Raw genomic sequence first — 21585 nt, 5'->3', positions numbered from 1 at the left:
CCTTTCAGAGGAAGAGCAAGTCCTGTCTGCCCCAGCCAGGACTAGCAGATGAGCCTAGCACAGAGTAGGAGCTATGGGCTGGGGCATCCCCAGCCCTGTCTTCCCCACTGCACCTCTCCCTGCAGTGATTTCTCTTTTTGCCAGCTTCTCCAGGTCCCCAAAATGAAGCGTCCACATTGCTGGGGAGGAGCGGGTGACTGCTTGAGTCTTCCCTTTACTTCCCCTTCAGAAAGTCATTTTTCTGCGGGGAAGCAAAGAAATCAGAAGCGGACATGAATTCTGCACATACACAGTGGAAAAGTATGAGAGTAAAGTATGTGAAGACGGTGTAGCCATTTTGTCTCAGTGTTAGCAGCACAGCTGAGAAGGCCTTCATGAAGACCCTGGATGCTGCTGCCAGCCCAAACAGGGTACCTTGAACTGATAGTATTCTTGTCTCAGCAGAAATCTGAGGAACCGTCTGTGGGGTGACTGAATGTCCACATGAAAGTAAGCTTTTTTTTAATGACAAGAGCAGTGAAACATGTCTTTTTCTAAGGAGGGAATTACTGATGCCAGTGTAACCATGCAGAATTTTAATTTGTGAATAAAAATATTTAGCTGACATAGGTTGAGAATGGGCCTTCATCTTCCCCTTTTTGGGGGAGGGGGAGAACTATGAAATACTTGAAGTAGAGCCCTTTGCCTCGATGCTCATGGGTCCGAGGTGGGAAGAGCAACGAATAGTGCACTTGGTGTAGACACGTACCTCCCCCAGTCAGTAAAGTCAGTTTTTAAATCTTGGGATTCTGGGCATAGTCCTGCTCTCAAAAGTGGGGACTGAGAAAATACTAAGCTACATTAACTAGGAGAAAACTATAGAAACCACGATAAAACCACTAACAAACTGTACAATTATATTTACAGAGACAAAGGCATTACAAGGCTAACTCCTGACACACAGGATTAGGATTAAGGCCATAAAACAGTAAGAGGGATTTGGAGAGAGATGGTCTGCACCACCTCTTATACTGATGGCACTGAGCATGAGGGTATCCAGGAGGCAGGCGCAGACAGACACTACTTGCAAGAATTTCCAGTCTCAGGCATATGGTGCACATGCGCACACATATGTGGAATACAAATAGGGACCAGCACTCAAAGAAGAATCTATAATTATTTGCACTCCTCCCCATCTTCCCAGTGTGGAGTTGCAGGGATGAAAGTTTCCTTGTCACCGCACAGCAGGCAGGTTTTCTCCAACGTAGGCTGGCCTGCGTTGAGGCTACCATCCCAATCCTGATGGCAGCAGATATTTTTGGGAGGACATAGCGTTAAATGTTTAGTCAGGCAGAAGAAAAGAGCTATATGCAACTTACTTGCTTCAAAACTGGCCATACTTTGCTCTGAGTTAGAGATAATGGCAAAAACATAGAGAGATAGGCTTAGACATGGCAGAAGACAGCCAGATTTAAGAAGAATGGCTGACTTATGTACAAACTGACAACTGAAACAATGCTTCTCCTCTACAGATGGGCTAGTAAGCCATTTCCTATTTTTGACTGTACCACCACTGTTTCTCACTTACACAATAAACAGGAACTGCACATTATGTCCCACCACAAAAATTAATTCCTTGAAAGGAGAAAGCTTCTAAATCACTCGTGTGGATAGGTTTATGTACCATCAACAAGTACAGTACTGACTACTAAATAGTTTCACAAATCAGTGTGCATGGTAATTTTCAGCCAAGCAATTATTTACAGTACTTTGCTATTTAACATTCCTAAAAAGAATGTTAGCAATTCCATGACCCTCCAGCACAGGTAGGAGTCATACCTTGAAAGCACAAATATCCACTCTATGGATTAATGTTTTAAAGTATCTGCTTCCACTAAAGCGGTTAGAAAATACTAAGTGCATTGGGCTGTGATTTAATTTTAGCAGATCAATGTCCCTCTGCTAAAGAACCCCCAAAGGTGCCAAACCTGCACTAACCGTGAGGGGTTGCTCTGGAGCATGTTGACATACAACCCAATGAGTACATGTTCATCGGCCAGCCTGTCTGCAACATCGAGGCTGTACTGTAACCTGAAACAGGGTTGGGGGGAAAAAGGGTGTGATCCGGACAGACAGAGAAATAAACAGAAAAAGCAGGAGCAAGTAAGACTGTGAAATGGGGATTTAAGAATGAGCAATAAATATTCTTAGAAAAAACTCAAGTGTTGACATTTTTATTTTCTCTAGTTGTTTAAAATGGTACAATTCAACTTGATTAGGCAACCGATCCTGCAAGATGGGGGGAACCTTCTAGAACATGCAGAACACCTTCAACTTCTGTTGAAGTCAATGGGAGCTGAAGGAGCTTCAGCACCAGGCAGGATCATACCATGTGTTAGTCCTATAAAGAAAATTACTTTAAAAATACTACAGATTATGAAGTTTGTGAATTTTAATATATTATAGGAAGTATATATGTAATATACATTATATGGATAATAAAAATAATTTATGTAGTATATATACACACACACGTATGATTAACAGATTGAAATCAAGAGTAGGTATGTTTGAAAGTATCTGATCAAGATAATAGGTATATAAATATATGCATTTAAACAAAGACTATTTAGTTCAGTGGGTTAGTTAGGTTATAGAGATATTGTAATTTTCTTGTGAAAAAAAGTGTGTAGATTAAAAAAAATGGGGGAAATACAGAAGATTTTTTTCGGTAGTTGTGTTAGTGCAAACTACCAACATACTCTCTAACTTACCCTTTGCCTTTCAAGAAAGCTGGAGCAGCCCTAGCCAGCAATTTGTTCTGCTCTACTTCATTATTCTTGTAAGGAGAGCTAGTTAATAAGACAGGAAAACTATGAAGAGGGTAAACAATGATGACTGCAGTTCATTAAAGAAGAGAGTTCAGGGAAATTCATTCAAGAGCCTTGAGCTGAACCAAAAGCCAGACGTTTGTTGAGGTTCTTCCCCCTCTAAACTATAACACCTACAGCAAGGGAAGAACCTAACAAAACAATGTTCAATCAAAAATGGCTGTTTGGAGGTTACTGTAGTTTCAGGTGAAGTTTGAGCTACATACATGATGCTGAATCCTAGCATACCAAGCCTTTACATCAAGCGAGGAAAAATGTGGATCATATGGTGGAGACATGCACCTCCCCAAGTTAGTAAATCCTGAGATTCTGGGCATAGTCCCACTCCCAAAAGTATTATATGTGGATCTCAAGGTGGAAGTAGCCAAGGAAGTGTCTACATCTAATTAAATCTGTCCTTCCGTGGAGTAGCTCCAATTTAATTTTTTAGGAGTACTATGTTCTTTTTATGCCCTCAGATATATTTGTTATTTTTCATTATAATCCATTTGTCAGTCATGCTTTCTTTTTAGGTTTAAATATTTAAAGGGTCACAGTAATTTCCTGATGCTGCAATACTTGAGTAACTGGGGAAGAAAGGAAGATACTGGATAAAAATGGAGAGATTTAAATCTTAGTTCATCTCTCATGCTGTTGCATTCTTTTTGTGCAAGTTTTTTCATTTCTCTCTCCATTTTAATCAGTCACCAATCTTCTTTGGGGTCTGGCTACTGACATTCAGACATCTTCTGACCAAAGACTGTCTGTGTCTGTGTGTGAGTAGTGCACTGCAGAGATTTCTTCAAGAGCAACAGCAATGCTACTAAAAGGGTCAGCTGCTTGTGGTACCTCTGAGCTGACAAAGTTCAGATGATCTGGAGAGTAAAAATATCAACTGTCTGACAAATTAATCATTTCCTGAGGCTGATCTTATCCCACTCTGCCTCCACTCTAGCAGCTCCCATATGGAAGTTTAAGTCATCATTCATCAATAGTGTTTTCAAAAGATTACAATGAAGGAGTGGCCCCACGGACCCTAACTTCATTGCTTTATGACAGTCTGAATGGGATCTAGATCAAGTCATTTGTGCACAGCAGGAAAACTGTTTGCTATTTACTGATGTTTTTACACAATCCCCATCGTGGTATTTATAAAGAACTAATGTAAGAACAGCCATACTGGGTCAGACCAGTTCATCTATCCCAGTATCCTGTCTTCTGACAGTTGCCAATGCCAGACGCTTCAAAGGGAATGAACAGAAGAAGGCAATCATCAAGTGATCCATCCCCTGCATCTGGCAGTCAGGCTTGGAGACATCCAGAGCATATGGTTGCATCCCTGACCATGTTGGCTAAGAGCTATCCTCCATGAACTTATCTAATTAATTTTTGAATCCAGTTATAGTTTTGGCCTTCACAATAACCCTTGGCAACAAGTTCCACAGGCTGACTGTGCTTGTGTGAAGTACTTCCTTTTGATTGTTTTAAATCTGCTCCCTATTAGTTTTGTTGGGTGACCGCTTGTTCTTGAGAAACACTTCCTTTCTCACTTTCTCCACCTCACGTATGATTTCATAAAGCTCTACCACATCCCTTCTGAGTTGTCTCTTTTCCAAGCTGAATACTCCCAGTCTTTTCAATCTCTCCTCATACGGAAGCCATTCCATACCCTTAATCATTTTTGTTGCCCTTTTCTGTCCCTGTTCTTATTATCTATCCTTTTCCTAATGGTTCCCAATAGTCTGTTACCCTTCCCCCCCTTTTTTTTTGGGATTGCTGCTGCATATTGAGTTGATGTTTTCAGAGAATTATTCACAATGACTGAAAAATCTTTTTATTGAGTGGTAACAACTAATTTAGACCCCATCATTTTGTATGTGCATTACTTTGCATTTATCTACATTGAATTTCATCTGCCATTTTGTTGCACAGTCAACCAGTTTTGTGAGATCCTTTTGTAACTCTTCGCAGTTTGCTTTGGACTTAACTATCTTGAGTAATTTTGTATCATCTGCAAAGTTTGCCACCTCACCATTTGCCTCTTTTACGGATCATTTATGAATATGTTGTACAGATCCATTATTTCTCTCTCTCCATCCTGAAAACTGACCATGTATTCCTAGCCATTGCTTCCTGTCTTTTAACCAGTTACTGATCCATAAGAGGATTTTCCCTCTTATTCCATGACTGCTTAGTTTGCTTAAGAGCCTTTGGTGGGGGACCTTGTCAAAGGCTTTCTGAAAGTCCAAATATACTAGACCCACTGGATCACCCTGGTCCACGTGTTTGCTGACCCTCTCAAAGATTTCTGATAGACAGGTGAGGCATGGTTTCCCTTTACAAAAGCAGTGTTGACTCTTCCCCAAATCATGTTCATCTATGGGTCTAATAATTCTGTTTTTTAATATAGTTTTGACCAAAATTCCAGATAAACCCTGGATGGCTACAATTTTTACTGCATTTCATTTCCAGTTATGGAAGAAAAAAATGCATTAAAAAGGACAGAAATGGTAGCATACCACTCAATAACTCAAAAGATGACGCATTCATCTATTACGGAAAACTAAACTCTCTGCTTTCACCAACTTTTCCGCCACCCACTTTGCTGGTCATCTTGACAAAAATACATATTTGCACTAGCTCTGCCCTTCATACCAACTCTTTTAAAACTAGATATCTGAGAAAATTAAGGATGAAATTCTGGTTCCACTGAAGTCATTAGCAAAACTTTCATTGACTTAACTGGAGACAGAACTGCACCCTAAGGGTTTTACTGTTCACTGGGTCAGATGTAAGAAAAGCAGCATCAGAACAATGACAGTGAGCAATACTGTTCCAAAATGACCATACAACAGGCAGGTGCTGGCACTAACACACACCAATGAATATTATATGACAAAGGAAAGAACAAGAAAAAATTCTCCTTCTGAGGTTCTGAAAGATGGCAGCTAATTGTAATTACTATTTTTATTAGAAACATTTGGTAGAACATCTGAAGTGAATCTTTTAGGGCCAAACTTTCAGCTCCAGCTACCAGTTCTAAGTGCCCACTAGTGGGTGGAAAACTGATTCTGCCTATAAAAGCAAACTTCCACCCACTTTTGCAGAACATCCGAAATGGCAGTAAAAGACGGTTACTCACCTTTGTAACTGTTGTTCTTCGAGATGTGTTGCTCACATCCATTCCAGTTAGGTGTGCGCGCCACGCGTGCATGCTCGTCGGAAACTTTTTACCCTAGCAACTCCAGTGGGCCGGCAGGTCGCCCCCTAGAGTGGCGCCGCCATGGCACCCTATATATACCCCTGCCGGCCCACCCGCTCCTCAGTTCCTTCTTGCCGGCTACTCCGACAGTGGGGAAGGAGGGCGGGTGTGGAATGGATGTGAGCAACACATCTCGAAGAACAACAGTTACAAAGGTGAGTAACCGTCTTTTCTTCTTCGAGTGATTGCTCACATCCATTCCAGTTAGGTGAATCCCAAGCCATACCTAGGCGGTGGAGTCGGAGTGAGAAGTCGCGGTATGGAGCACTGCAGATCCGAAGGCCGCGTCCTCTCTGGACTGCTGGACCAGGGCGTAGTGGGAAGCAAAGGTGTGGACCGATGACCAGGTCGCTGCCCGACAGATTTCCTGGATGGGCACACGGGCGAGGAAAGCCAGCGACGACGCCTGCGCCCTGGTAGAATGCGCAGTCACACGGCCCGTAGGAACGTGGGCCAGCTCATAGCAGGTCCTGATACAGGATGTTACCCACGAGGATAACCTCTGCGAGGAAATGGGAAGCCCCTTCATGCGGTCCGCTACTGCCACAAAAAGCTGGTGGGATTTGCGGAACGGTTTGGTCCTCTCCACATAGAACGCGAGAGCCCTACGGACATCAAGCGAGTGGAGTTGTTGCTCCCTGCCTGAAGAATGAGGTTTCGGGAAAAAAACCGGGAGGAATATCTCTTGGTTGACGTGGAAGGCTGAGACCACCTTGGGGAGAAAGGCAGGGTGTGGCCTCAGCTGCACCTTATCTTTATGGAAGACTGTATACGGGGGGTCTACTGTGAGAGCCCGAAGTTCCGACATCCGTCTAGCTGAGGTAATAGCTACTAGAAAGGCAGTCTTCCAAGAAAGATAGAGTAGGGAGCAAGTAGCTAACGGCTCGAAGGGCGGCCCCATGAGCCGAGACAACACCAGGTTAAGATCCCAGGTCGGGGCAGGGAGTCGGACGTTAGGGTATAGACGTTCCAGCCCCTTTAGGAATCTAGTCACCGTCGGGTGAGAGAAAACGGAGCGGCCATCCCCACCCGGGTGAAAGGTGGAGATAGCCGCCAGGTGGACCCGCAGGGACGATATCGCCAGGCCCTGTTGTTTGAGGGACCAAATATAGTCCAAAATATTGGCCACCGAAACTTCCACCGGGAGGAGACCTTTCTCCACGCACCAACAGGAGAAACGCTTCCACTTGGCCGAGTATGTCACTCTAGTGGAAGGCTTCCTGCTGTCCAAGAGTACCTCACGTACCGGGGTGGAGCAGCGCAACTCAGAACTGATCAGCCACGCAGGAGCCACGCTGCTAGGTGCAGCGACTGGAGGTCCGGGTGACAGAGAGTTCCGTGGTCCTGGGTGATCAGGTCTGGGTGAAGGGGCAGGGGAACTGCGTCGGCTATGGCCAGGTCCAGCAACATGGGGTACCAATGCTGTCTGGGCCACGCCGGGGCTACCATGATCACGCGGGCCCTGTCCCTGCGCACCTTCAGAAGGACCCTGTGGACCAGCGGGAACGGAGGGAACGCGTAGAACAAGTGGGTCGTCCACGGAATAAGGAAGGCGTCCGCTATAGACCCGGGTTCCCGGCCCTGAAAGGAGCAGAACGCCTGGCATTTCCTGTTCCCCCCGGACGCGAAGAGGTCCACGCGGGGACAACCCCACCTCTGGAAGATCGAGAGGGCGACGTCCGGGCGAAGGGACCACTCGTGCAAGAGGAAGGATCTGCTCAGGCGGTCCGCCAGCGTGTTCTGTACTCTGGGGAGGAAGGAAGCCGTGAGGTGAATGGAGTGGGCTATACAAAAGTCCCAGAGTCGCATCGCCTCGTGACATAGGGGAGAGGATCTGGTGCCGCCCTGCTTGTTGATATAGTACATGGTCGTCGTGTTGTCGGTAAATACCGCGACACAACGACCCCGAAGCTGGTGACAGAACGTTTGACAAGCAAGGCGGACCGTTCTCAACTCCCGCATGTTGATGTGCAGCTTCACCTCCTGTGGGGACCACAGGCCCTGTGTTCTCAGGGTTCCCAGGTGGGCCCCCCAGCCGAGATCTGAGGCATCCGTCGTTAGGGACACCGAGGGCTGGGGCGGGTGGAATGGGAGCCCCGCACACACTATGGACTGGTCTAGCCACCAGCTGAGAGAATCCAACACCCCCTGGGGGATTGTGATCAGCATGTCTAGTGGTTGCCTTGCTGGCCGGTAATGTGCGATGAGCCACGACTGGAGGGGCCTCATGCGGAGCCGTGCGTATCCGGTCACAAATGTGCAGGCTGCCATATGGCCTAACAGGGTTAGACATGTCCGTATCGATGTCAAGGGGGCTGCCCGCAAGCGCTGAACGATCGCCGACAACGCCTGGAACCTTGGCAACGCCAGAAGGGCCCTGGCCACGGTGGAGTCCAGGACGGCCCCAATGAACTCCACCCTCTGCGAGGGGAGCAGGGTGGACTTGTCCACGTTGATCATGAGGCCCAACGTAGCAAACAGGCCGGTGATCCTGCGGACGTGGCTGCAAACCTGTAGCTCTGACGTGCCCCGAATTAACCAATCGTCTAGGTAAGGGAACACATGGATGCGACTGCGCCGAAGATGTGCCACAACGACGGCCATGCATTTTGTGAATACCCTCGGAGCCGTAGAAAGGCCAAATGGGAGGACTGCAAATTGGTAGTGAAGGCGGCCCACCACGAATCGAAGGAAACGTCTGTGGTGTGGCCATATGGCAATATGAAAATAAGCGTCCTGCATGTCGAGGGCGGCATACCAGTCTCCCGGATCCAGGGATGAAATAATGGTCCCCAGGGATACCATGCAGAACTTCAACTTCACTAGGTACTTGTTGAGCTCTCGCAGGTCGAGGATAGGCCTGAGGCCTCCCTTGGCCTTGGGGATCAGAAAGTAGCGGGAATAAAACCCCTTGCCTTTCTCGTTTTCCGGAACAGCCTCTATAGCTCCTTTGTTGAGGAGCGTCTGTACCTCCTGTCGAAGGAATTGCTCGTGAGAGGGGTCCCTGAAGAGGGACGAGGAAGGGGGGCGGGAGGGAGGAAATGATACAAACTGCAGGCGGTATCCCGTCTGCACCGTGCGTAAGACCCAGCGGTCGGATGTTATTTGGGTCCACGCCTGGAGGAAAAACGAAAGGCGGTTGGAAAACGGGGGGGAAGGATCCGTGGGGGAAACTGGTACTGCGCCCTCGGGCGCACCTTCAAAACGAAGGTTTGGGCCCAGGCGGGGGTTTGGAGGAGCTTTGATTCTGCCCCCCTTGGTTCCCCGACTGTCTGCGCCTTCCATTCCTGCCACGGCGCCTATTAAGGTCCTGCCGCTGGCGGAACTGGGGGTATGGCCAACGCTGCTGCTGTTGCTGCGGTCGGAAGGGTCTGCGCTGCGTCCCAGGCGTGTGCATCCCAAGGGAGCGCATAATGACCCGATTGTCCTTAAGACTTTTCAGTCTGGGGTCTGTCTTTTCCGAGAACAGGCCCTGGCCTTCGAACGGGAGGTCCTGGATGGTGTATTCAAGCTCCGGTGGAAGGCCAGAAACCTGAAGCCAGGAGATGCGGCGCATCGTTACCCCCGAGGCGAGGGTACGGGCAGCCGAGTCTGCAGCGTCCAAGGAGGCCTGCAACGAGGTTCGTGCAACCTTCTTGCCCTCGTCAAGAATCGCCGCGAATTCTTGACGAGCCTCTTGTGGCAGCAGCTCTTTGAACTTGTCCGCTGCCACCCACGAGTTAAAAGCGTAGCGGCTAAGAAGGGCTTGTTGATTGGAAACCCTGAGCTGAAGGGCCCCAGCCGAATAGACCTTGCGGCCGAGGAGGTCCATACGCCTGGCCTCCTTGGATTTGGGGGCTGGGGCTTCCTGTCCATGACGCTCCCTCTCGTTCACCGACTGCACCACCAGGGAACATGGTGTCGGGTGAATGTGGAGGTACTCATAGCCCTTGGAGGGGGCCATGTACTTCCTTTCGACGCCCCTCGCAGTAGGGGGGATGGAGGCCGGTGACTGCCAGATTGTATTGGCGTTGGCCTGGATCGTCCTAATGAAGGGGAGGGCGACCCTGGTGGGAGCATCGGAGGAGAGAATGCTGACGACGGGGTCCTCGATCTCAGAGACCTCCTCAGCTTGCAGGCTCAGATTCTGTGCTACGCGCCTGAGGAGGTCCTGATGTGCCCTGAGATCTAGTGGAGGAGGGCTATTGGAGGAAGTGCCAGCCACCGCTTCGTCAGGAGAAGAGGATGAGGAGACCCCTGGCAAGAAAGTGTCCAGTGGGGGTTCCGCCTCAGCCCTCGCCTCTGGCTCAGGAGGAAGACCAGGGTCTTGCTGCTTCGATCCTTCCTCCCCGTCCGGGGAGGGAGGAGGGTGGGACAACGATGCCTCCGGCACCCTGTGCTCTGCCGTTGCAGACCTAGGAGGAAGCTGTTGGGGGCCCTGGGCTTGATGGTACGCCCAGGGTGTCCAGAACCCCCACTGCTGCGGACCCTGGTCCTGTTGCGGAGGGTCCTGGAAGAGAGCCGCTTGCCTGTCGGTGCCCAGCGCGTATACGCTGTCCGCCTGTGATGACACCGACGGCTGTCTGGAAGGCCATGGAGGGGCCGACCGTGGCTGGTAAGAGTCTCCGCGGTCCGGCACCGAAGATGTTCTCGGTGCCGGGGACCGGTACCGGGAGTCATACCGGTGCCGGGATCGGGACCGGGTTCTGTCTCGGTGCCGGGATCTGGACCAGTACCGGCCACTGCTTCGGTGCCGGGATCGGGACCGGGACCTGCCACCGACGCGGTGTCGGGAGGTCGACCGGGACCTGCCACCAGCTCGGTGCCAGGAGGTCGACCGGTGCGCTGAACGACGGTGGGACTGGCTCCTAGAGTCCCGGTGTCGGTATCGGCGGCTGGAACCAGACCGTGACCGTCTGGAGGCCGATCGGTGCCGCGAGTACGACCGGTACCGCCGAGGGGAGCGGTGCCGGGACTGCGAGCGGCGGCGGGATCTCGAGCGACCGTGGCGTTGGGACCTCGATCGCGAGCGTGAGTCCCGAGACGGCGCCGTCATCATGGGTTTGCCCCTGGACGTTACCCGCACCGGAGGTACCGGGGGTGGCAGCTGAGTTGACTCAGTCAGGGCAATGAGGTCCCGTGCAGAGGCGAAGGTCTCTGGAGTCGATGGGACCAGTAGCTCAACCCCAGATCTTATGGGGGAGCTCGGCGGGACCGGACTCGACGGACCCACCGGGCCCGGAGTCGACGGTGCCGGTAGCGCCCCGGCAGATGTCGATGCCGGGCGCTCCACTCGAGTCTGCCCGGATGGAGTTGCAGACTTCGAGGGTCTTGTTTCTGCACCCGGTGCCGGGGAAGGTCGGTGCCGGGGAGTCTTTCCGGTGCCAGTGTGATCCGGTGCCGGTGTAGAGATCACGGTCTGCGAAGCTGCTGGGTCAAGTGCCGCTTCCATTAGGAGAGTCCTAAGTCTCTGGTCTCTCTCCTTCTTTGTTCTGGGCTTAAAAGCCTTGCAAATGCGGCACTTGTCCGACCTGTGCGATTCCCCCAGGCACTTTAGACACGCGTCGTGAGGGTCGCTGGTCAGCATAGGCTTCTTACAGGCCGCACATTGCTTAAAGCCCGGCGAACCAGGCATGAGCCCGGTGCCGGGTGCCGGGAAGGGCTACGGCCCAAACCGGCTAACAACTATGTACAATATTATTTACATTATAAACTATAAAACTAACTATACTTAACCACTAACTAACAATGGTAGAACAAGGAGAGCTAGGGACGTGGAGGACAGCTATGTCGCGCTCCACAGTTCCAACGACCGACACGGCGGTAAGAAGGAACTGAGGAGCGGGTGGGCCGGCAGGGGTATATATAGGGTGCCATGGCGGCGCCACTCTAGGGGGCGACCTGCCGGCCCACTGGAGTTGCTAGGGTAAAAAGTTTCCGACGAGCGTGCACGCGTGGCGCGCACACCTAACTGGAATGGATGTGAGCAATCACTCGAAGAAGAACTGATATTGCTAGAGAAGTCCCTGACGCTCTCTTTTTACCCTTCTGATGGGAGTAGCCCTGGGCAAAGCAAACCAACAGATCAGCCTTGCAAAATTCTAGTGACCTACTGCCCTGGGGGATTTTTAGCCATGACATGATGACATGACTTCTCTGCGCACTGGCTCTGTCTAGATGACAAAAAGATACTTTTAAAAATCAAGTAGCTAGCACGGTTTGAAACACTGGTTAAACATCCCTCAGTGGTGAGATTCTGTGCTTCGTCACTAAGAGGGGCAGCACAAAACTTGCAGCCTGGGGGGAAGAGATATCTCAGTGGTTTGAGCATTGGCCTGCTAAACCCAGGGTTGTAAGCTCAATCCTTGAGGAAGCAAGGTAGGGGTCTGGGGTAAAAATCAGTACTTGGTCCTGCTAGTGAAGGCAGGGGGCTGGACTAATGACCTTTCAAGGTCCCTTCCAGTTCTAGGAGATAGGTATATCTCCAATTTTTTTTTAAGCCATCTTTGTGCTCTCTCCATACTGGACTGCTCCAGGGGCTGGAGAAGCCTCCAGTGCAACTTAACACTTCCCTGAAGGAAGTTTGTCTAAGTTACAGCAGCCTGCTTCTCTCTGCCTATGGACCACAGCACTGACCAAAATCTCTGAAATGCTACATGCTGCAGCCCCACCCTTGATGCCCTCCCTGTCCCAGGGCTTGCCAGAGGGTCCCCAGAAGACTTTCTTATTCAGATTATCATTCATATAGGAGTATAATGTGTTAAAAAGCACCACACAGCCCCCCAAAAGAGTCTTTTAGGGCTGAACTTTCAGCTTCAGCTACTAATTTTGAGTGCACTATTGGGTGCACAACTGATTCTGTCTACAAAGGTGAGCCTACACCCATTTTTCACAGGGAAATTGGGCAGATGGATGCCCAGCTACATGATTCATGAGCCAGATGTGAGATTCACAAATACAAAATAGGTGTCTCCTATTTTTCCATGTGCAAAATGGGTAAGCAGACTTAGAGGCTGTGGGGGATATTTTCACAAGTGGCAAAGCGCTAACTTATCCCACCTATTATGGTCTTCAAGAGACCTTATATCAGTTCAGATAGGCAAAGTGCAGGTGAACTCCACTTCACCTCCAATACATCCCCTTCTGACTACAACAGGATCGGGAGAGGCAACTGGCAGAAGAACAAGTTTTGTTATTTTATACTAGCTGAGAGCTCCCCTATCCCAGCAGAATTCTCAGATGGCCGGTTAGGGCCAGATTCTGCCACTTTGTGCCCCTTCTTACTCAGTGCAAAGTGGACAAAAGATAAGGTGAGAACCTGGCCCTTTGTTTATAGTCAGTTAGTGCCTGGTCCTGCACAGGGGCGGCTCCAGGCACCAGGTGCATGCTTGAGGCGGCAAGCCGCGAGGGGCGCCCTGCCGGTCGCCATGAGGGTGGCAGTCAGGCTGCCTTCGGCGACTTGCCTGCAGGAGGTCTGCCAGTCCCGCAGCTTCGGCGGTGATTCAGCAGTGGGTATGCTGACCTCCTGCACGCATGCCGCCGTATCCACGTTACCGGCGGACTTCCTGCAGGCGCGACACCGAAAGCCATCTGACTGCCTTGCTTGGGGCGGCAAAATACATAGAGCCGCCTCTGGTCCTGCAAACACAAAGACACACTGAAAATGTGCATATTTGCAAGAGTGAAGTTACTCATGTGTTTAAGGATTTGCACAAGAAGGCCTATGGTTAGTCAAGTATCAGGGGGTAGCTGTCTTAGTCTGGATCTGTAAAAGCAGCAAAGAATCCTGTGGCACCTTATAGACTAACAGACATTTTGGAGCATGAGCTCAGTTTCCCACATATGTGAGGCTTTTACATGGGAAGAGAAAAACACTATAAAAAGAAGTAAATGTAATTGCAAAATCACAAATAATGGCTGTGGAACTCAAGGGTAAAAGAAAACCAAACTTCTAAATCTTTTTAAATTCACTAGATTTCAAATTAGTTGTGTCCCCTCCCTTATTACTTAATCACATATGTTTTATCAAACAATACAGTACACTACAGTCTTTCTATTGCTTTCCATTCATCTTGGAAATACTGTGTTCTGTTCTGCATATGCTAGACAAATATAGGACCTAGATAGCCTCTCATCTATACATCTATTGAGAGAGATGAGAGGATATCTAGGATGTGTATTTATCTAGCATAGATATCTTAGTACACAGTCTGTAAATACAGTCACACATCCACACACTTCAACTCTCCGAGTTTGCTCATATAAATTTAGTAGAAAAGAGGCAGCACAGGGTGTGCCAGTGTGAAGAAGCAGAAGCAACAATGGAAGTTGTGAAATTATTAAGTACTGTATTTCCAGTAAATATACACATGTGCTTGAGAACTCCAGCATACCGTACATTATACAGTATAGCTAAGAACACTGAATACAAAAATAGAGTTTGCTAAGAGAGGAAAATGAGTTACCAAAGAATGATTTTCCACCAAAGGGAGGGCGTAAAACCTCTAATTCTGAGCAGAAGTAACTTCCTAAATGATCTCACATCTACACAGATGGCACCATTTTTAGGTTGTATTTAGCTATATACACAATCAGAATTTACAAACCTTTCCATCAGCAGGCTGATTACTGGTCAATTTGACCAGAGAATTTGCAAGAGGATTCCCACCCTGTGCTGAACAGAACATATAAAGACTGTATATAGTTCAAGTGACCAGACCTCCAAAACAAGGTAACTCAGACATCACCTGTAGCCAATATACCTTAGCCTAACCTTCGTGTGTGCCTGCACATGTCTGTACTTGACCTCATCTGCTGAGAGACTATCCAAAACCTTTTATATCCTGTTTGGAGTTAACAAGAGGCACCTGCTACTATGACTCAACAGTAATTACCCTGTGACTTCACACAGGATTTGGGCAACTGATATCACCATGACAAGTTTTAGTCTGACACATATTTGCAGCCAATTTAAAGTTAATCTTAATGTGTTGACTAGCTCCCATTCACTCCAGTCCTAGTTTTTTAATCAAGGAATAACTTACTGGGGGAAAAAAAATGTAGTTAATCATTCTGGTATTTGTCCCTTCCCCAAGCCCCGTACATTGATAATTCCAGGGAAACAGATACATACAGAGAAAGAAAGAGCAAGAGAGAGCTATTGCACCCCCCACCAGGGTATCTGAACACCTTGGATCAGCACCAATAGACCACAGATAGTGTGCAGAGCTACCCAAAGGAAAAAAAAATAGATTTTAATTAAGTTGAAGCAGTGTTTAAAGTTATCCACCCTGAATTGGCCAACAGACTCTGTAATGCCCAATTTACTTATTTTTACTCTAGGTCAGATATTCAGTTCATTGAGTTTATATGGATATTTCCCACTGTACATTAACATTTCCCTGATTACTGCACTACAAGTGAAGCCACTAAATTGTTTTGCAGCCCTCCAAGTAGCCCCAGATCACAAAGAAAGAATGTTAGCCAAGCAAGGAAAATATAGGACTTGTGGTTTTAATTATTTGTAAGTTGGCAGCACAACTAGTGACTATGTTTATATCAGATGGTCACAGATGTGTGCTTGGTTATTTGTTCCCTGTTTTAAAATATGGTATCTGAATGTGGCTTGTGCACTACACAAAGAAGAGTAAAAAGATTAGCTGAGCAGTTTATTTTTGATACCCCCAGTGGTGCCATTTGTAGCTACAAAATGTATCTTATGTCTCTTATGACAGACTTCACAGCTGGCATAAGGCCTCCTCCAGCTGTTGCTCTCACCTGGCCATTGTGGCCCAAACTAGGACAGTTTAAATGAACAAGGAGAAGCAGTGAAATCTAAGAGGGGCTTTTGTTCTGGGGTGGCTTAGAGAAACTAACAAACAGATCAGGTGAAAACAGGTTGAATTAAAAACCTGAATCTGAACACCTCTGAATGTTGGGAAAGCTTGATTATGAATCCAAACTTCATGGCTTGATCCCAACTCAAATAGCAGACAATGAAAAACATCCATTTTATCTTTCAGATGTTCTTCATAATTTTTCTTTAACAAAGGTTTGCTCCTTCCCAGTGCATTTTCTCTATTTCATTTAATCCAGCAATTATGATGACAGTGATGAATGTATGATGCCACATTCATTTCCATAAGCAAAGGACTTTGATATCATGCACTCAAGACTCTAGATGCACTGGTGGATGGAGCAAACAGAGAAGCTGGTTATGAAGGAAAATGCTTGCATACTAATACAAATATTTGAAACAATTGCAAAGGGAATACTGAAAATGACTGACAATGTAAATTGCCTTTTGTAAAAATGATCTATTTGTGTGAAAATCTTCCTTCAAAGTTACCAAAGTGTCTGAACCAGACCGCAAAACACATTAAAGTGACTGCAAATTGTCTGTGGAGAAACACAGCCAGGATAGCTTTTAGGGTTATTATGATCAACTAAAGGATTCAGTGGTGAGTTTGTACAATTTTGATTGGTATTCAGAAAAGCAGCATCTCAGCACAAATGCGTTCTCCCTGAAGAATAGCTGATGCTCAAGGACTGATTCAAAAAATAAGAGAGGTGACTATACTCCACAGAAAACAACTTGGGAGACTGGTCTTGCCCAGCTGCACCACTTCCTTCTTTTGTACCAAATGAAACAAAGCCTCATTCAGATGGTTAAAATGAGAGGGAATGGTGAGGAAGGGTGTGGTGATCAAGCACCTGGGCCTGATCCAAAGCTCAGTGACTTTAGTGGAAAGACTCCCATTGACTTCATTAGGATTTGGATCATGTCCTTTGTGGACCATGCCCTTTGTGGACCAATTTGACAAGGAACCCAAAAAGTGTTCCTGTTTGGTGCAATGGGGGAGGGAGGAGAAAGGGGTATTGTGGACTTGATCCAAAGTGCTCACCAGCAGCAAAAACCCATTGTGAAATTTGGGATGGTTTCCAACCTGTTATATGTTTCTCTTTCAGGCTCCTGTTGAGTGTGGAAAAGCAGCGGTACATAATGAAGATGGAAATTTAAAGGTGTACAGGTCCGTTTGAACAAAAAACATGTCTAGTACGTATTCCTATTTAGAGTTATTAAAACATTTGGAAGATTTGTGCTGTGCAACGGCAAGAAAGCTTTGCAAAGTCTAAGGCCAGTGTGAAGTTTAATCAAAGTCTAATTAAAACCACGTAAGTCCACTATCCCTACAGGATCCTCCTTTAAGAATATCTTTAGCAATTTAGCAGAATTACCAATGATTTAGTGCATCAGCTACTGAACTACAGCGATTAGTGGTTTAGTGTTCTCATACTGACCGTGAATTGTTGTGAAGCTGATTTACATACAGCTTTATAAGAGAATGCTCATCAGCTACAGGACTGGCTACATTTATACCCTCAAGTAACCTGAATAATTCAAACAATGAAACCTTGTTAATATCCTACGCAAATACACAGAGTAGCATGCTGACAGCGGATTCAGTGTGTTCAATTCACGACCATTTTAGACAGAATACTGTTTTTTAAACAAAATAAAAGTGAATTAGGGTTGAAAACAAAAATAATTAGAACAAGTTGCAATTTAAAAAGTTACAAGGGGATTAATATGAGATATTATTTTACATTTCAGGGCACTGTTAATGCTAAAATAACCAGGAATGTCCATGGCATCACAAGAACATTTCATAACGGAGATGCCATATTACCCACCTACCACAAGGTTGGTCTATCTAGAGCTCTGGCTTTTAAAATTCCTCATGTCCCGCAGGGCATTTTCCATTGATAAGTCCTGATTTCATGTGCAAAGGACACTCCCTTCCTCCAGGAGAAAAGGAATTCTAAAGTGCCAGAAATGTACCTTCATTTGATCCTGATAATTAAAGACAATGACTTGAATTGAAACTAAAGCAAAAAAGAAGTATCAGTAATTATGTGTGTAAAATGAAACATGTAGCACAATAAATACCACTGTAAGTATGGTAACAAAAAATCATCTACTGGGTGTCTGTCTTATAATAGTAAGGACACTGTGTTGCTGATTGAGCATTGTGATTTCTTGGAGGCTGCATACATTTTAGTAACAATGGTAGTTTACAGGCAACAAAAAGTTAATTATTAGGGGAGCAAAACATCTTTATTCTTGAGACTATATTGTACTGTGGTGTACTATGGCTTTGTCTTTAGTCCTGAAAGGATAACCATGAATACCCAAGTTACCAAGATTATAGTTGGGAATTTTAGGTCTCTGAAGCACCGAAACATAAAGCAAGAGCAATTCAGTCAGATGCAGCCAAAGGTTACACTATGCTTACCTTCTCCATTAGAGTGAGGAGTGCTTCTCTTTCCAGTATCCTGACTATGACCATTTACTTATGGGTATTTTCTGTAGACTATGTAATTGGTGCTGCAAACATATTTTGACTGCTTGGGCATATAACGGTGTATGGGGTTGCACACACCTTTTCTCTGGGAATAGGACCACCCTATTTCAAGACATTTCTTTGTTGTGGCCTTTAATGAATCTCTGATTTGTTTAACAGGTGAAGGAATGTCTCAACATCTTCCAAACAGTGACTTAACATGGTCCTGCCCTCTATTGGCTGGATTAGTGAGCCAATCAGAAGCCTTGAGGTCACTACCGTATTTACAGAATAGTGCCAATGGTTAAACCACATTTCTGGGCCATAGGGGAGACTGAATCAATATGTAGCTGCAGGTTTATTCCATTTGGTATTCTGTGTTACAAGGCTTTGCAGTGAATACTATAAATGAATTTATGAATCAAGTTCAGTTCAGGGTTGCTTGTTAGTGTGACCACATAGCAAGTGTGAAAAATTGGGATGGGGGTGGGGGATAATAGGAGCCCATATAAAAAAAACTCCAAATATTGGGACTGTAAAATACTACAGGAGCCCCTATAAAATCAGGACATCTGGTCACCCTAGTGCTTGGTCCTGGTGGTCTCAACTCAATTCCATCTCTAGTTAATACCAAGTGAACACTGGGTATAAGAAACATATCCTTGGATGTTAAATATACTCTATTACAAAAAAACTACCCTGACCAACTTTTATAAGCCTCACACAAAATTTGAAATGCTAGCTAGATTAATTATACAGTGTAGTAAAAATGCAAGGAATTCTTTTTTCTTTTAGTTATCCTCCAAAGAGTTTCTGTGATTTAAATTAGAACACCAAACTCATTTCCATTAGTGACATGGCTGAAATTTTAACTCAGATCTCCAAAGACAACAAGTTATTATATTAACTTGTTATCGCAATGTACGCCCTCACATCCCAACTTCTACTCCCTGCCCAACACTGCCTAATGACTTAGGATCTGAGACATCAGCTTCTAAATTAGGGTGCCTAATTCTACATTTTAGCACTTATAATGAAAATTAGGCACCCAAACGTGCATTGTAGCACCCTAAGTGCCCACGTAAGCATGCCAACATAGAACTGGGTGCCCAAATTCAGGGGCACTCATTTAAAATGTGGCCTTCCCATCTGAATAACTGAAACTCAGTCCACAAAAGGTTGGAATATTTCTGAGACAGTGTTCTACTAACATTTTCATTGAGTAAAATGCAAAGAACCTAACAATCAGGGATTTATTTTCCATTCACGTGGGTTGTTTTAAAGTAAGAAAGGATGAGCACTCACCTTCTGTTTGTGAAAGTATTTCCTGAGGGAACAGAGTGGGAGAATAGCATATCATTCATGCTGGTTACAGGTCTGGGAGGCCTAAAAGAAGGCAAAATAGCTAAGCATATTTTATTTGTATTTGACAAACCATCAGCAATAGTATTTCCACATAGAGATTAATGATATTCTTGCTCAAGGTAAACTGACAGCAAATATCTTCTGCTATAAATAACTAATCGCTCCAAACTAAAGAGTTATTAGTTTTTTTTTTAAAACGGGGGATAAAAAGCCATAACAGGACCAAGAGATAAATGAACATCAGGTTTTTATGTTCTGAGGTACATTTTGAACAATTTGCTTGATTCTTTTTCCTACTCTGGCAATATAATTTATCGTGCAGCATTTTTACCAAGTCCACTGAAATGCCCCATAAAATATAATTAGTACAAAAATGGTGAACCTCTATCAACAGTCAACTCCCCACCCCTATCTCAGACTATAAAATAATGTACTGTAATCACTTTAAAGGGACACTGTCAACTTTAAAAAATGACTTTTCTGCCTGATATTATTTAATTACTATTGTTACTGAAACTGAGATTAGAGAAAAAAATTCTCAGTTTTTTAGTTTGTTTAATTGGTAAGATACTAATTGCCTGGGAATTTTAAACTGGAAATTTGTCTGGTGCCAGTGAACAGCGGTATTAGTTAGCATTTCATATCAGCTACATGAGATTTACATATGTTCTGCATTTTATTTTTTATCTGGACAATGAAAACACTGGACTATTCAAAGATTATTAACACTTGGTGCTGAAATCTGCTAAACATTCTGTGATCAACAATGAAGACGTAATAAAATTTGTTACAAGTTTTTCTTTCCCTCCAAAAAAAAAATGTACTAAAAGAGAATAAAATACTTACCAGGTATCTCTTTTGCAGCCAAAATGAAATTGAAAAAAGAGACCATTAATGAAGATGGCATTTTGAAATGAATATGGATAAAAACAGGCCATTGTTTTTTTGTCAATTCTCATATCAAGAAAACTGGCATTGAAACCAATTCAGGCTTTGCCAGGGTGAGCTCCTTAAAGCTACTGACTCATTCAGCTGAGTATTTGTCATCACTTTTCTCAAGTTCAGCTTTAACATGGTGTGTGTGTTTAAATACAGAAAGTGGATATTTGATGTGACAGAGCTGTGTATAGCAGACCTTTTAGAAAAATCAAAGACAAATTCTAATCTTGGATGCCTATTTTTTAGCTCTGCAGCTGTTTATGGAATTTACAACCTCCTGGGTATATAGAGGTTGACCCATGAACATGGAATAGTCTTATATTAAAAAAAAATACAAGCCATATTCGTTGAAATGTCAAAAAAATCTGAAAAAAAAACCATTTCACTTCAACATTTTCAGAAAGAAATGTTTTTATTTTTTGATTTGAAATGACTTTTCATTTTGAAATTTACTTAAATTTTATTAAAAAAAATATATAAAAAAGCTGAAAAAAAGAAACATTTTATTTTAGGTTGGACAAAATGTTTCATTTGACCCCAAACATTTTTTGTTTACTTTTTGGTACTGCAAGGAAAGAAACAAACATCAGATATTCACACAGCTTTATATATCGGCTTGGAAGGATTAAATTAGAAATGTTGGTAAATGTCAATGTTATTGTATACACACAAACCAACAAAAAAAATTCCATCTATAATAATGGAAATTTACAGATGGGCAACGTAAGAAATATGCTGCTTGAGAACTTATTAGAGTTTGATTTAAGGATATTTACCTTGTTTATTTTGATATGTGATGTAGAGAATTTGTGTTTTAATGGTTACAAATCTTTAACTTTTTGAATCT

The 21585-nt window shown here is 45.2% G+C and overlaps 1 protein-coding gene across 25 annotated transcripts in view; it reads right to left on the bottom strand.

Moving 5' to 3' along the window:
• The window catches only part of DTNA (dystrobrevin alpha), a 342834-nt gene that overhangs the window by 59429 nt on the left and 261820 nt on the right, over nucleotides 1-21585 (bottom strand). For 10 of the 25 annotated variants that reach the window (XM_050941967.1, XM_050941964.1, XM_050941966.1 and 7 more), the window contains exons 10-13: nucleotides 19740-19820; nucleotides 17392-17481; nucleotides 2754-2831; nucleotides 1978-2070 (exon numbers count right to left, since the gene is read on the bottom strand). In XM_050941967.1, coding sequence (XP_050797924.1) covers nucleotides 1978-2070; nucleotides 2754-2831; nucleotides 17392-17481; nucleotides 19740-19820 — 342 coding nt within the window. Of the gene's footprint in view, nucleotides 1-1977; nucleotides 2071-2243; nucleotides 2381-2753; nucleotides 2832-17391; nucleotides 17482-19739; nucleotides 19821-21585 lie in introns of those variants that run through there. The other 15 variants (XM_050941970.1, XM_050941969.1, XM_050941979.1 and 12 more) reach the window with 5 other exon arrangements.

This window comes from Gopherus flavomarginatus, chromosome 2 (assembly GCF_025201925.1).
Source record: "Gopherus flavomarginatus isolate rGopFla2 chromosome 2, rGopFla2.mat.asm, whole genome shotgun sequence".
In the NCBI taxonomy this organism is placed as follows: domain Eukaryota; kingdom Metazoa; phylum Chordata; order Testudines; family Testudinidae; genus Gopherus; species Gopherus flavomarginatus.
This window is presented reverse-complemented; position numbering and strand designations above follow the sequence as displayed.